Here is a 16,903-nt window from a genome sequence, read left to right as displayed (position 1 = left end):
AACATTATATGTTCTCATTCATTTGGAGAATATAAATAATAGTGAAAGGGAATAGAAGGGAAGGGAGAAGAAATGTGTGGGAAATGTCAGAAAGGGAGACAGAACATAAAGACTCCTAACTCTGGGAAACGAACAAGGGTTGGTGGAAGGGGAGGAGGGCGGGGGGGTGGGGCAGAATGGGTGATGGGCAGTGAGGGGGGCACTTGATGGGATGAGCACTGAGTGTTATTCTGTATGTTGGCAAATTGAACACCAATAAAAAATAAATTTATTTAAAAAAGATATCCATCAACAGATGAATGGATAAAGCAGTGGTGTATATATGTAATGGAATATTATTCGGTCATAAAAAATGAAATCTTGCCGTTTGCATCAAAATGAAGAAATCATGAGGGTATTTTGCTAAGTAACATAAGTCAGAGAAAGATACATACTGTATTATTTCACTAACATGTAGCATCTAAAAAACGAAACACATAAAACAAAACAAAACAGAAATAGATCCATAGATACAGAGAACAAACCAATAATTGTCAGAAGGGTAGAGGAATGGATGAAATAGATGAAGGGAATTAAGAGGTAATGATCTTCCAGTTATTAAAAAAACAGACATGAGGATATAATGTTTGGCATAGGGAATATAGTCAATAATATTGTAATAACTTTGTATGGTGACAAACAGTAACTAGATTTATTGCCGTGACCGTTTCATTATGTATATAAATATCAAATCACTATGTTATATGCTTGAAACAAATATAGTATCATATTTCAATTACCTTTCAATTTTAGAAATGCCTAAGAGGAAAAAAAGTACTAATAAAAAAGGTCTTTCAAAAAAATGTTAGGTATTATAAATTCTAACCATTTCAATGGGCATATTATTTAGATATATGTCTCTAGATCATTATCTAGAATCCCAAATTACTCAGTGGAAGTCCCTAATGCCTTGAAAGACACATGGAAAACTTAGTGTATAACATTCACTAATGCCACTAATTACTATATGTAATAGGGAAATGTTTTAAATTATATTAATGATTTTCTTTTTTGACCTTCTATGTATAGGATCTTTGCCCTAGTTCCTGGGGCAGCCTTAAGGGAAGAAGGAAGACCATTAGTTGATGAGAAATGTTACAAAGGAAAACAAATGTACAAAAATATTTTTTACATTCAAGCACAGCATACTACCAGAAGACAAGTGCCTTGTAAATCAAGATGACACTACCATGATTTAGGATTTTTCTAAATGCTGTTAGCTTGCATTTAGCATATCAAAGCTTTAACCTCAAGGTTGATTTACAGAAAACCCACCATTTCTAGACCCGAGGGAATTTGAGGCAGAAGATAGAGGAAGGCAGAAAAACAGCACTGGATGTCATGATTCTCCCTATAGGCTTCACTTCAGGTATCTAAGCTACACCAAGGAAACACTGAGGACATTGTTCATCGTTCAGAACGCTGTGGCAAGTCACCACTCAAGTTGTCCTCACCATTCCAATCTGAGGCACAGCCAGTCAGCCTGGATCTGGTTTCTGAGAGATGCAGCCATGACCCAAGATTTGCAGAGAGTCATGCTGAAGAGCTTTCCAGAAGTTGTCACCAAGGAGGGGTGAAGGGGTCCTGTGATAAAGGACTTCAGAGATGACCACTCAGCTACAGTGAAGCTTCAGGGGGCCAAAGGGAGCAGAGGAGAGTCTGAGTCAGGCAGGAAGCATCACCTGCCCAAAGCATTATCTGGGCCAAAGGAATGGAACACAGTCACCCAGCCATGGACATCAGCCAGCAAGAGCCTCTGTACCCCATGTTTTTCCTTTCTATCCGAGAAAGGAACTAAAGGGAGACTCTGGGGACTAGGAAATCTGAAAGCTTTCCCTAAAGGGACTCTATAAATTAATGGGTGAGGCAAAATCTAAACCTAACTGGAAATTTTATGTTTTCCTTAATGGAAAATGAAGAAGACCTGATTTGTTAAAGACAAAATAAATTCTGTTTTTTTTTACATGTCCAAAGTGTATGAATTAAAATATGCAATCCTATTAAATATATAAATTTTAGTCAAAAGGGCTAAACAGCAGGATATAGGGATGAAATATAATCTACTTAAACAAACTTAATTTTTCTTAAAAATCAGTATCAAGCATTTAATTTTGGCCATACATATTATGGTAAATAATTCCAATGCTTACCCTCTATCTTATGTATACTGCAGAAAGTTTGAATTTTAGAAATATCTGATGCTAAGTTCCTCAGGAAGATTTGCTTCTTTTGCTGAGCAATGGACACATCAGGATTGATCCAATGTTCTCCACATGAAACATATACCTAGCCAAGAAATGAGTCTCTGATCCCATGTACAACTGTTCACAGCAGCATTATTAGCAATAACAAAAACCAGCCAAAAGTACAAACCAAATGTCCTATAATAGGCAAATGGTTAAACAAACCGTGACACCATGGACTAATACTCCGTGATAAAGGCAAAACTATTAATAAATGTAACAACTCGAAGGATCTTGAAGGTTTTATTTAAAAAAAAAAAAAGTATTTCTCCATACTATCTTTGCAACTTTCTGTAAATCTATAATTTTTTCAAAATAAAGTTTTATAAAATAATTTTTTAAAGGAAGGAAAGAAGGAAGGAAGAGGGAAGGAGGGCAGGTCGGAGGAAGGGGAGGTACGTATAAATTAGGGCTCTGTAAACTGTGGCTGAGGCCCAAATCTGGCCTGCTGCCTGTTTGTGTAAATAGAGTTTTATTAGAACACAGTTATGCCCATTCATTTACATGCTGTCTGTGACTGCTTTTGTGCTTTTGTGCAAGAGCTGATGTTTCATTAGAGATTACATGATCTGTAAATATTTAGTAACTGCCCTTTTCCAGAAAAAGTTTGACAAAACCACTGGTAAAATGAACCTGTAATATGTTAATGTGGCTATTTCTAGCTGCTGAGATTAGGGATGATACCTGTTCTTCATGTGGCATATGTTTATTTCTTTAATGATTTTGTATTTCTCTGAAGAAAAATAAGAGTGATACATTGAGAACACTCAGTAAGAAGAAAAAAAAATGACAGTGCTCTTCCGTGGACCCACACTGGTGATCACACACATTCCCTGTGTGACAGCTCAGGGAAAACTTCCTTAAAAATGTCTTCTTCTTGAACAACAGGTTTCCTTTTTTCCTCTGGACATACTTGATCATGTAACTGTTGATGTTTCTGTCTCTGTGTTGGCTGCTCAGAACAGTGACAGGTTTGCTTCCAGCAAATATACAGGATCCTCTAGCAATCACTCCTGGCTCCATCTTATCTTCCTTTCACTCATTACCCCTCTCCCCCTTTTTTTTCTCTCTCATACCCTTTCACCTTGGTGGCCTCATCTCCTTATCTTTACGTTAAATCTATCCTTTTGTATCATCTGTCTTACTGTGATCTATATGGAATTCTTTCTTAAATAACACAGTGAATAAACACAGCAGTAAAAGCAAAGAAAAAAATTAAAAACCAACAAGCTAAAACTTTAGAAGTGATAGTGTTGGAATTCAAAAAAGATCTACCAGATTCCAAGAGCACAGACTTTCTCTCTGCCATGCTGCTTCTGATACTAGTCATCAGAAACTTAAACTACTGCAGTTTAAGACTCGCTCAAGTGGTCTTTACTTTAGGAGCCCGAGTTGAGTTCTGATAATATGGTGTGAGCACAATTCTCAGGCATCAGCCAGGCAGGTTTTTTTTTTTTTTTTTTTTTTTTTTCCGAGCTGATACCTCAACTTCCATAAATGGGAAGAAGGGTTGGCCGCTAAAGTCCTTCTTCTCAGTCTTCTCCAGCCACCCAAATAGGCTGTGTAAAACACTAGAGAGAATTTATTTTCTGAAAGAGTGAAATTATCACTTAGTAAGAAATCACTACACAACTACATTTTGAAGTCCTCAGAAAGAGGAGAGGATCTACCTCCTTCAGAGTAGGAGACAGTAATCGCAAGTGGTTAATAATCTGGTCTTGTCTAGTTTCCACCCTCATTTATAAAGTGGGGGGATCATGAGAGCATCCATCTCATAGGGTTGTGATGAGCTTTAAATGAGTGCATTCTTAGAAAGCCCTGAAAATCATGCCTGACAGTAGCTCTCCACAGCTAGCTATTAGTATGACTTTCTGAGGGTTGCTGAATAAGGCTAACTCTGAGAGAAAATAAGGGGGGAAGCAGTTAGTGTTTGAGCTCTTGTATTTTAAAACATTTGTCTTTTAGTTGTATGCACATAATAATATTTCTAGTTTCACATTCATGTCTTTACCAGTTCATCCCTTTGAATGTCTTTTAGGGCAAAGATTTCCCTTCCCTTTTCATCGAACAATCTCCGAGCTGCAGAAGGTAAATTTAAAATTTCAGTGCACCTGTAATAAGAGACACAAAAATTGAGCTTGTAGATAGAGGGCTTCCAGCAGAGAAGAGAGAAAATCTGAGAAATCAAGGGTCTGGATCATTCAAACCTACTCCTGCTGCAGACCTGTGAGATTGTCAAGAGGTAGGCCCTGGAGCCCATCAGATTCCTTTGGAGCCTCATTCCCTCTATCTAAGTTGTGGGACTTGAACACATTATTTAACCTCTCTAAGCCTCAATTTCTTATCTTCCAGGGTTTCAGTGATGGTTAAAGGCTGATTTTTTTTTTTTTTGAAATTTTAATTGAGATCTTCTTTTAACTTGTTTGGATTTTTTGGTATTTTTTTTATTGGAGTTTGATTTGCCAACATATAGCATAACACCCAGTGCTCATTCCGTCAAGTGCCCTCCTCAGTGCCCATCATCTAGTCACCCCAACCCCCCGCCCACTTTCCCTTCCACCACCCCTTGTTCATTTCCCAGAGTTAAGAGTCTCTCATGTTCTGTCCCCCTCTCTGATATTTCTCACTCATTTTCTCTCCTTTCCCTTTATTCCCTTTCACTAATTTTTATATTCCCCAAATGAATGAGACCATAGAATGTTTGTCCTTCTCTGATGGACTTACTTCACTCGGCATAATACCCTCCAGTTCTATCCACATTGAAGCAAGTGGTGGGTATTTGTCATTTCTAATGGCTGAGGAACATTCCATTGTACACATAGACCACATCTTCTTTATCCATTCACCTTTCGATGGACACCGAGACTCCTTCCACAGTTTGGCTATTGTGGACATTGCTGCTAGAAACATCGGGGTGCAGGTGTCCCGGTGTTTCATTGCATCTGTATCTTTGGGGTAAATCCCCAGCAGTGAAATTGCTGGGTCGTAGGGCAGATCTATTTTTAACTCTTTGAGGAACCTCCACACAGTTTTCCAGAGTGGGTGCACCAGTTCACATTCCCACCAACAGTGCAGGAGGGTTCCCCTTTCTCCACATCCTCTCCAACATTTCTTGTTTGCTTTCTTGTTCATTTTCCCCATTCTCACTGGTGTGAGGTGGTATCTCATTGTGGTTTTGATTTGTATTTCCCTGATGGCAAGTGATGCAGAGCATTATCTCATGTGCTTGTTGGCCATGTCTATGTCTTCCTCTGTGAGATTTCTGTTCATGTCTTTTGCCCATTTCATGATTGGATTGTTTGTTTCTTTGCTGTTGAGTTTCATAAGTTCTTTATAGATCTTGGAAACTAGCCCTTTATCTGATATGTCATTAGCAAATATCTTCTCCCATTCTATAGGTTGTCTTTTAGTTTTGTTGATTGTTTCTTTTGCTGTGCAGAAGCTTTTTATCTTGATGAAGTCCCAATAATTTATTTTTGCTTTTGTTATCCTTACCTTCATAGTTGTATCTTGCAAGAAGTTGCTGTGGCCAAGTTCATAAAGGGTGTTGCCTGTGTTCTCCTCTAGGATTTTGATGGATTTAAAGGCTGATTTTGAAAAGTGCTTCACACAGCATTAGACATGATCAACAAATAAGTAGGCATATCATTATTGATTATTGACTCTGCAATACGCCCACACTTCCTATTGGTGTACCTTCGCTCATGTTCTTCCTTCTACCTAAAACACTTTGCTTGACTTTTTCTGTTCAAGTCCTACTCTTTCCCCAGAGTCATGTCCATCACCAAGCAGTTTCTTACCTCCCTCCATTAGAAGTGATCTCTCTAGCCCTTTAACTCCCTTTCAAACATGAATTTTTAGCCTGATTGAACATTAAACAGGGATTTCCACCTGCAGGCCTCAAACAAGCATTTGGCCTGCCCTGTGGATATTGAAATGAATGATACTCTTTTCTTGTTCCCTTAAGAGCCTCTAGTCAAGGAAGAGATAGGTCGGCAACTGCAGTATAATAGGAAGGAGTAGAAGCTGTCATAGTCACCTGGCCAGGGTGTTGTGCAAACACAGGAAAAACAAAACAATGACTTCCTCCCTTATCAAGGAAGTGACATTTGGGTTGGGCCTTTTCAGGTGAATAGGAGTTTGTCAAGAAGAGGAGTTTGTCAAGAAGAGATGTTTGTCAACCTAGAGAACCTAGAGAAGTTTTGTATGGTCAGACCTGAGTGTATGGAGCAGGAGCCAGATGAAACTGAAAAAGAATACAGAAACCCATGGAAAATACTTAAGATACCAGGCTAATCAACTTGTCCTCAATCCCATAAAGAGCAAGAAGTCATCGAAGGTAGGTGAGGGGAGGGGTGGCATTATCAGATCTGCTCTTTAGAAAGGTAACCGTCAGAAAGGTGGACGATGGGTTGAAGCTAAATGGCCAGCTCAGGGTAGCAGTAAGAGGGCTGAATTGTAGGGGTGGAGGGAGGAGGGGTAAAGGGAGGTGATGGGGCTGGTAAGAAGACTGTGGACATGATCCTACCTTTGGAACAAGGAAAGTGAAGATTCTTGCTAAATATATTTTATATTAGAATGTACTATCTATACTAAGAGAATTAGAAGTGACTTTATGCTCATCAGAAAGACTAAGCTATATGAAGAATATTTCTCAATTATATTTCCTTAGATGGGATAAAGCAATTGAGCAAATAATTAGGCCCTTCATTTCTCTGAGAGGTCTTAGAAGGGAACAAGACAGTGGGAACTAAGTCTCTGCCTCTTGTGTCACAACTCTGAAAGCTGGTGGACCAGCAGAGACTCTCATCCACAGGAGTTTATGGGGAGAGAGTGGGTAGGAACTATAAGAAGATTGAGCCCCCAGCCACAAGACATGCCTGATTCTCTTTCTCTGCTGCCCAAAGACTGAACCTGATTCCTTCTACTTTCCCTAAATGGATATCTTTGTGGGTCCAGGCTGTTATAGCATGACCTAAGAAGAGTTACCATTATCATATATAATCCCACTCACATTTTCCTGGAGAACATTTGGACTATGGGAGTATCCTGTTTTAAGACAACGAGTGGGAGAAGAGAAGGAATGGGTGGTTGGTAAATCTCCCTTCCTTTTTTGAAATCCTGGTTTAATAGTGCTGAATTTAATTGGCCCATGTAGGTGGGTTAGAGAGGATTGGGATAAGCTTTTTCCTCTCTATTTAATTCCTCCAACTTGTTCACATGCCAGTCAACATAATGGAGAGAGAAGAAAAGAACTGGCTGTTCAGTGCCTAATAAGGAATGTGGGCTCTGGAATCAGATTGCCTGGGTTCAAATTCTAGCTCCCTGTTCTGGCTATGTAACCTTGAAAAAGTCACTTAATTTCTCTGATTGCTCCATCAGTAAAAGACAGATATAGTAGTATTTATCTCACAGTGATATTTTACAGATTAAATGTGTGGATATCTGTAAATTGCCTGGCACATAAAGAGTCAGCAACACATTATTCAAATGGATCAACCACTGCAAGAATTTCGTGTCTATTCTCACTTAATTCTCACATCATTTCTGAGAGGCCCATTTTACTGATGAGGAAACTCAGCCTGGAGATTAATTTCCTTGCCCAAGATTGCATAGCTAGCAAGTAGGAGAGCTGGAATTCAAACCTAAATCTGAGTCCTTCACAACATTGTATGGCCTCCCAAGAGGCCATCAGCAAAGAGTAATCCATTTACAGAGTAAGAGGACTGAAGCTGAAGTGCTGAGCAAGTGGTCCAGGATTTCTCCGTTACGTGGAGGCAAAGGTCCCAGAAATAAGATCCTCTGACTTGCACACCAGAGGTGAGGACTAGCAACCACGTGGCCTACCCAGATTTACGGGGAGTCCAGAAAAGTGGAGTCTTAGCTCTGTGCTTTTTCAGGACTAGAGTGGAGGAGGAGTGGCAAGTGGAGCTGGTGGTACCGTGAAATCCAATTTCAGTACCACTGGGTGCCCTGGGAGACAAAGGCAGGGGTAGGAGGGAGAAACCATGTCTCCTAGGTCTGTAGATCTCTGTAAGAGAAGAGACCTCCTTCTCTAATCACTCGCCAGGACACCCATCCCAGGAACACCCCCACATCCGTCCAGTTATTTCAGAACAGTAGCAAAATCTACAGAAGCTATGGATACATGCTTTCTTCTTTTCTTCATCTTCTTGCTTTGTATCTCTGTCTTTTTATATCTCTCTCATTTTCTCTCTTCTCCATGTGGCCTCCCCTAACAGCTGCCCCTCACCGTGTCCTTTCTCCTTCCCGGTCCTGTATAAAAATGATCCCTTGATCATTTTCACTTCTGCACAATTAAATAGTGCCCCCCGGGGCTTTCTGTTTCACTAGGCAAGCTGTCTTCCCAATAAGTTAGGAGTTTCCTGAGAGCAAGGAATGGCTTGCGCCTCCTTTTAAAATCTCCAACAGGATATCTAACACCAGTTGATGCACATGATAGAACACAACAGATATTGAACAGAATCAAGTTCCTTCCTCCTCTCCTCTTAGCTCTTCATCCAATCCTGTTTCACAAAGAGGAAAATGGGACTCAGAGAAGGGAGTGCTTTGCTGAAGTTTTCCAGTTAGTTAATGGCAAACCTGGGGTTAAAACCAATCCTCTTGACTCTTAATCCAACAGTCTTTTCAGTGCTCCATGTTGCCTGCAACTTCAAATATCAACAAAAGCAATTCTATGTTTAGTATTTAAAAATAATGCTTGTTGGGACACCTGGCGGGGGCTCAGCGATTGAGCATCTGCATTTGGCTCAGCGCGTGATCCCGGGGTCCTGGGATCGAGTCCCGCATGGACTCCCTGCAGGGAGCCTGCTTCTCCCTCTGCCTGTGTCTCTGCCTCTCTCTGTGTGTGTCTCATGAATAAATAAATAAAATCTTAAAAAAAAATGCTTGTTATACTACCAGATCTTCCTTTGGCTTTGGAGGTAGAAGAACCACCATGACCAAGAAAAGAGTATCAAAACTGTCTGGAGTGAATTATTAAATAAAAATTAGCATAATTTTCCTGACATTCTGTAAAGATTGCCCCCTCATATTCAACAAGATATATTTTGTAAAAAATGTTTATACATTTTTTATACATTTTAATGTATGTTTATACATTACATACATGGTGCTCTCCCTATAAACAGTTGTCAAATTCTATGGGAAGAAGTCTTGTTTGGGTAGGAATGTAGTTTTCAAAAGTAAATCATAACATATTTCACAAATATGATATGAGTTAATGACATTTACAAATTGGTCTAAAGTAGATAACTACTGATTTTATTTATTTTTTATTTTTTTTATTTTTTTTATAACTACTGATTTTAATTCAAACAAATGTAAACTGAATAAAAGTGCTGTACAATTGCGAAATATTTTTTTAAATGGGAATAATCTATATTTACAGAGTTAGTAGAAAGGGAAGCTAAGGGAAATTGCCAGCCCTTGACCCTTGGGCAAAAATTTATTAATTAGCACTGGTATCATAAACTCACATGGCTTATATATTTCAGAGATTAAAAATTCCAAGATCATTGTATTAACAACAGCTTTCTTATGCAGATACGTATGTATTTTGTATTATGTGTTATACATAATTATTCAGGCGTTAAAATGGAAAATATATTTGCATTTACAATAGTAAATATTTACCTCTCCAAAAGTTGATGAAATTCAGACTGGGTTGTTTCTGTTTCAGAATATTTAGTAATGTGGTTTTCCACATTCTTTTTCTTTTCAGCGTCAACATTTCTGAAACAAATGATCCAAGATTTGACTGACATGTCAGTATATGTTATCAATTACCTTTCATCTTTAAATATGTGAAAAAAGATAAAAAGCTTCTGCACAGCAAAGGGAACAGTCAACAAAACTAAAAGACAACCCACAGATTGGGAGAAGATATTTGCAAATGACGTATCAGATAAAGGGCTAGTTTCCAAGATCTGTAAAGAACTTATGAAACTCAACAGCAAAGAAACAAACAATCCAATCATGCAATGGGCAAAAGACATGAACAGAAATTTCACAAAGGAAGACACAGACATGGCCAACAAGCACATGAGAAAATGCTCCGCATCACTGGCCATCAGGGAAATACAAATCAAAACCACAATGAGATACCACCTCACACCAGTGAGAATGGGGAAAATGAGCAAGACAGGAAACCACAAATGTTGGAGAGGATGTGGAGAAAGGGGAACCCTCCTGCACTGTTGGTGGGAATGGGAACTGGGGCAGCCACTCTGGAAAACTGTGTGGAGGTTCCTCAAAGAGTTAAAAATAGAGCTGCCCTATGACCCATAAATTGCACTGCTGGGGATTTACCCCAAAGATACAAATGCAGTGAAATGGCAGGACACCTGCATCCCGATGTTTCAGGCAGCAATGTCCACAATAGCCAAACTGGAAGGAGCCTCAGTGTCCATCGAAAGATGAATGGATAAAGAAGATGTGGTCTATGTATACAATGGAATATTCCTCAGCCATTAGAAATGACAAATACCCACCATTTGCTTCAACGTGGATGGAACTGGAGGGTATTATGCTGAGTGAAGTAAGTCCATCAGAGAAGGACAAACATTATATGTTCTCATTCATTTGGGAAATATAAAAAATAGTGAAAGGAAATAAAGGGGAAAGGAAAGAAAATGAGTGAGAAATATCAGTGAGGGAGACAGAACATGAGAGACTCTTAACTCTGGAAAATGAACAAGGGGTAGTGGAAGGAGAGGTGGGCAGGGGTTGGGGTGACTGGGTGACGGGCACTGAGGGGGGCACTTGATGGGAGAGCACTGGGTGTTATGCTATATGTTGGCAAATTGAACTCCAATAAAAAATTTTAAAAAATAAATATGTGAAAAAATCATGAGGTTCTAATTTACCATAATTTGTCTAAAAATAATATACCTTATTGTTTTTAAAAAAAGGATTTCAGAGGCACCTGAGTGGCTCAGTCAGATGAGAGTCTGACTCTTGATTTTGGCTAAGGTGGTGATCTCAGGATCCTGAGGTTGAGTCCCCTCTGGGTATCCAGGCTTAGCAGAGTCGGCTTGGGATTCTCTCTCTCCTCTTCCCTCTGCCCCCCTCCCCTTGCTCTCTTTTCTCTCTCTTCCTCTCAAAATAAGTAAATAAATTTTAAACAATCTTTTAAAAAAAAAAGTTCAAAGAAAGATTTAAAAAGCTATTGCAATTAAATTATTAATTTTATAAACATTTATTTTATGAACAATTTATATAAGAAAATGAATTTTCAGTATTTTAATCCTCTTCTAATAATACTGACCCCCTGAGACATGAATTTATAAATTTTAAAGAAAATGCAGAGATTACACTCATTTTGCCCATGACGTGTTATTTACATGTTCATATTCATGTGTTTATTCATATATTATTATTATTATTTAGGTTATCAATCCAAGCCTAAATATTTTTAAACTAGAGGGCAGCTGGGTGGCTCAGCAGTTTAGCACCGCCTTCAGCCCAGGGCGTGAGTCTGGAGACCTGGGATCAAGTCCCACGTCAGGCTCCCTGCATGGAGCCTGCTTCTCCCTCTGCCTGTGTCTCTGCTTCTCTCTCTCCTCTCTGTGTATTCTCATCAATCAATAAATAAAATCTTAAAAGAAACATTTTTAAACTAGAAAGTGATTAATAATGATCATAGAAAAAATGCTTAATTGAAATATGTATCTGTTCAAACTTTCACTTTAGAAAACTATCTGATATATTTTTAGAATCTCCATATTTCATTAAATGAAAGAAACAGTGGTCAAATATAGTTAATGAATAAATAACACAAAAATGGTAATCTAGTATAGTTAGTCATAAATAAATAGATGAATGAATGAATAAATTCAATAAGTACTAATTTAGGGCCTACTGTGGGCCCAATATTCTGAGGTGAATACAACGGCTTAGTACTTGATTAATAAGGACACAGTGTCCCCTGACCAGACCGTAGCAGAAAGCACATATATGGATGAATAACAACACATCATCCCCGTTCTCTGTCTCATGGATGGAAGCATAAGCAGATAATCACAGCTCAGAATGATGGGAGCTATCCTGGGGGAAAGCCCACAATGATCAGAGCAAAGGAGAACATAGAAGCTATAGCTAATTCATGGGTGGGTAGGGAAGTGTCCAGTTTGGGGTCAACATCTAGAAATGAAATCCAAACTCATTCTCGGAACACCCTTATTACTTCAAGATGGGTGGAAGGTGTCAGGGAGTGGCAGGAGTTTAAAAGTAGGAATTGGAGAGAGTGTTGGTAAGAGATAGAACTAAAAAAATGTATGCAGGAACAATTCACAAAGGGCCTTTCAAGCTATAGTAAGGGGAAAGGAGAAAAAATGAGTGGGAAATATCAGAAAGGGAGACAGAACTTGAAAGACTCCTAACTCTGGGAAACGAACTAGGGGTGGTGGAAAGGGAGGTGGGCAGGGGGGGTAGGGGTGACTGGGTGACGGGCATTGAGGTGGGCACTTGACGGGAAGAGCACTGGGTGATATTCTATATGTTGGCAAATTGAACACCAATAAAAAATAAATTTATTAAAAAAAAAAAGGTATAGTAAGGTGCTTGAGTGAGTCCAGGGATCAGAACTTACTAATATAAAGTTTATCAAGTGGCTTCAGATTGAGCCTTTCCTCTTACAATTCCTTAAAATATCACTTATAAAATTCTCCTTGTTTAACTTACTATTCTGAGAAATGAAATTCACTTGGAAATCACAATAGTTTTAATTCATTTGAATTTGACAGTCACGATCCAAGACTGACCGCCAAGATCTTGTTACTGACCCAGAGTAATGATCGACTGAGTAATAATGATCAAATGATATTTGATCTTCCTTTGGCTTTGTAGATAAAGGAACCAGCAACAACAAATTTCCCTCAAAACTGTCTAGAATGAATTATTAAGTAACGCAAGGACAGCATTTTACCAGGATAGGATTTGGTTAAAATGGATCTATATTTCATCATTCTGGCTTGATTTTGTTTGTAAAGACACAAAATAGCCCAACTATCTTTCTTCTTACAAATAAGTTTCAAGTTAATGCAAGTAATGTACCCCTACATGTCATTAGCATTTATTTCTTCTGAAAGAGAAAATATTTAGCTTGGATATATGAAAGTAGCACAGCAGGGCTTCTACTTCGTACAACTCTGGGATGCCATTCGTATAGAATACAATGTGAAAAGTGTCTTCTGGAACACGGCAATACAGCTGTCCTGTAATGTTACCCAAAACTCTTTCCATTTGAACCTTCTGTTAACCAGTATTTACATACAGCTCGGGGGCAACCAATGCTATTGATGATCCTGCAGAAAATGTTCTGAATTGACCAAGAAAAATTAATGTATATTTAGCAGAGATTTAGTGTCAAGTCTATGCCAGTGTACTTTAATTTTGGGGGAATAATAAATTCATGTAGCGAACAAAGCAAATATTTGATTAATTAGGGCACACTGTTGCATGAACGTAATAGAGGGTTTCACATACTTTCTGCTGGAATAGTTGTCCAAATTAACAAATCTCTCAAATTATGTTTGGATTACAGATTTAACTATGCATTTTAAAAGATTAATGTGAAAAGATAAAATCTGTATATAATTTTGAACCCCAGTGAAAGATATAGTGCAAAAAAAAATAAATGTAGGAAGGGACAAAAATTATTTGCTAACTTTGGATTTAAAAAAAAGTCATATGCTACTTTAAGGGCATTACCCTCACATTTTATATCTAGCAGAATGAGCTAATTATGAAATGTATGCGTCAAAGATTTCAATTTCAGGCTTGACTTTACTTTGAAGATTAATTTTTTACTTTATCATCTTTACAGGCAGTTCAGTGGACAGCCGATCTGAATGTTACTCATTGTTCAGCGATGTATGAAGTATATTTAATCAATGTGAAGAAAGTAATATTAAACGATTATCAGCAGCCTCAAATATTCTAAACAGCTCAAAAGAAAGGTCAGGAGGTAATATCACTGTTAATAATATGAGAAACAATGTATTTAACTCATTCTTTACATCACAGCTTTGCACTGGTCTATGATTTCTTTTGTCACAAAACATAATGAAAATACAGCAAGTGATTTTTCTCCAATGTTGGAGAAATATTGGCTCTATGGGAAGATTTTATTCCAATCATATAAGCTAAAGTGCAGATTGATGTTTTTCTAGAATGATAAGCTTTTAAAATGTTATTCCAAGGCAGAGATATAAATTATATGAAGTTATATTTTGAGAACTATATTTGCTTGTTAAATATACCAAAGATCTTAATGTAAATGATAATGTACAATAATAATTCAAATGAGGAATTACACAATAATATTTAAAAAGCGATTTATGAACTCAGTTATTTTGACATACATTTATAAAACTTAAACAAAAATGCTAATTCAAAATAGATATTGATCCTAGAACGTTTTTTGATCAGAATTACCCATTTCTAATTCATTATTTTCTTCCGTGTTTAGCCTCAATCAAAAGAATTAAAATTAAGTTCCTGACAAGTTTTAATTAAATCTCAGTCTCTATTTTTGTCTCCAAATATCAACATAGGGGCCCTTTTTATTTATTAATTTTTTGTTTATTTCTTTTAAAGACTTACTTATTTGAGAAAGATAGAAGGGGAAGGGGCAAAGGGAGAGGGAGAGAGAGAATCTGAAGCAGCTCCCTGCTGAGCAGAGAGCCTCAGGCGGGGTTCGATCCCAGGATCCCACCACCCTGAGATCATGACCTGAGCCAAAATCAAGAGTTGAGTGTTTAACAGATGATGGAGCCACCCAGGCACCCTGGGAGCCCTTTATAAAAATAAATAGAATTCTCCCAGAAACATACCCATAATGAAGACAAAAATATATAGAAATTATAAACAAGAAGTATGAATAAGCTGTTCTTACTGCTTTTTCTGTCCAGGTGAGATGTCTGGACCAATAATAACAAAGGCTCTGCTTTTATTCTTGTCTCCATTCCGCAAAACTCTAAGCCTCACAGGGACACACACCTCCGGGGTCTTACAGGTGGATCTCTTCATGGGAGGACTGTTTGGAATAAGCAGTCCTTCTATTGGCCAATCAAACTCCTTCAGAAAGAAATGACAAATAATGTGATGATAAATAAGAAGAGTCATTCCTAGATTTAAAAAAAAGCATTAAACACGTAACTTACACCTTTAATTTTTTTATTCATTCATCAAAAAATGTATTGGGTATCCAAGATGTTCCAAGCAATTTTTATTTTTTATTTAAGTAAGAAAAAACAATTTTAAGATTAGTAGTTTTTAAAATGTGTGTAAAACCCATGTCGTGTTACAACATAAAAGACTTAGTTCCTTCCAGAGAATCATCAAACTAAAAAGATAAGGCTGAATTAACTTGGGATATTTTTTGCTTGTGTGTGAAGTTATCTTTAATTAATGTGAAGAATGTGTGAAAAGTGGTTTTATAATAGCCTGAAATAGTATTATGTTAAACTCGATCTATTTGGCAAAGAATACATTTGAACTCTCCAGAAACCAGAATGAGATGACAAAAGAATTTAGTCAAATTTCATGTTTCTGTTGCAGAACTCCCTTACTGTGTATCTTTCATTTATTTGTTTATTAATACATGCATTTTCTAAATATTGATTGATGGTTTGATCCAGGCACAGTGGTAGGCACTGGAAATAAAACTGAACAAGACAGCAAACTCTTCCACAAGGAATTTCCAGCAAATCCTCGGAAACTTACCAGGAAATAAATGGACAATTACCATAGTGTAACTATAACAGCAACAAAATAGTGGGTGTGATGAGACCACGTAGGAGGAGAACCTAAAATGCCCTGTAGCAGAGCTGAAGCCTCAGTAGGAGTTAGGGCAGTAAAGGAGGGGTCAAAGGACAGGACACAGTGTATGTATGAGACTTAAGGATTAACAAAACAAGATATTGGGGGAATATAAAGAGGGAAGGATTCATTGCTCCCAGGTTTGTAGTTTGAGCAACTGGGTGGATACTATGGCCAGTCACAAAAATAAGCATTTGTGGAAGAAGAGAAAATTTGAGAAGAGATGATCAGACGTGATGTGTTAGGCTTACAAGGCTCTGCATGATCTGTACCTCATCTTTTCTCTCTCATTTTATCTCCTATTGCTCTCCCCCTCACTCACACTGCTGATGCCATATTTACTTCATTGTTCCTCAAAGATACCATTTTGGGTTCTTTGCATTTCTTGGCATGCTCTTGCCCTAGAGAGCTGCTTGTTCTACAGGTCTTAACTCAAGTATCGTCTCAATGAAGCCTTCCAGGTCAATCAAAAATTCCAAATCCTGTCCTGCGTCACCTGGCCCCCACAACATCTCCTAACCCTTATCTTTGCTTCTATTTCTTCTTAGCTCTTATCACTAACATTCAGAAGAGCATCTTGTGAAGTGATTAAAAGCTTGGGCTCTTGAGCCAGACTTCCTGAATTTGAATTTTTGATCCATCATTCTGGTTGTGTAGCCTAGGGCAAAGCTTTGACCTAAAAGAGATGGAAGCTGATGGATAAATTATTTCCTTTTTCTTCTCCAGGAGAGAAGACCCTCCTAAGATAATTGTTTAAATGAATTATTTGAGGAGAG

At 37.9% G+C, this 16,903-nt stretch overlaps 1 protein-coding gene across 25 annotated transcripts in view; it reads right to left on the bottom strand.

Annotated features, from left to right (window-relative positions):
• DCDC1 (doublecortin domain containing 1) overlaps window positions 1–16,903 on the bottom strand; it is a 482,427-nt gene that overhangs the window by 85,861 nt on the left and 379,663 nt on the right. For all 25 annotated transcript variants that reach the window (XR_007403614.1, XR_007403613.1, XR_007403622.1 and 22 more), the window contains 4 exons: window positions 15,202–15,383; window positions 9,939–10,037; window positions 4,294–4,393; window positions 2,190–2,325 (listed from right to left, as the gene is read on the bottom strand). Coding sequence is in view for 3 of the 25 variants with exons in the window: in XM_035701486.2 (XP_035557379.2) it covers window positions 2,190–2,325; window positions 4,294–4,393; window positions 9,939–10,037; window positions 15,202–15,383 (517 nt within the window). In the remaining 22 variants the exon portion in view is untranslated. The remainder of the gene's footprint in view (window positions 1–2,189; window positions 2,326–4,293; window positions 4,394–9,938; window positions 10,038–15,201; window positions 15,384–16,903) is intronic.

This window comes from Canis lupus, chromosome 18 (assembly GCF_003254725.2).
Source record: "Canis lupus dingo isolate Sandy chromosome 18, ASM325472v2, whole genome shotgun sequence".
NCBI lineage: Eukaryota > Metazoa > Chordata > Mammalia > Carnivora > Canidae > Canis > Canis lupus.
This window is presented reverse-complemented; position numbering and strand designations above follow the sequence as displayed.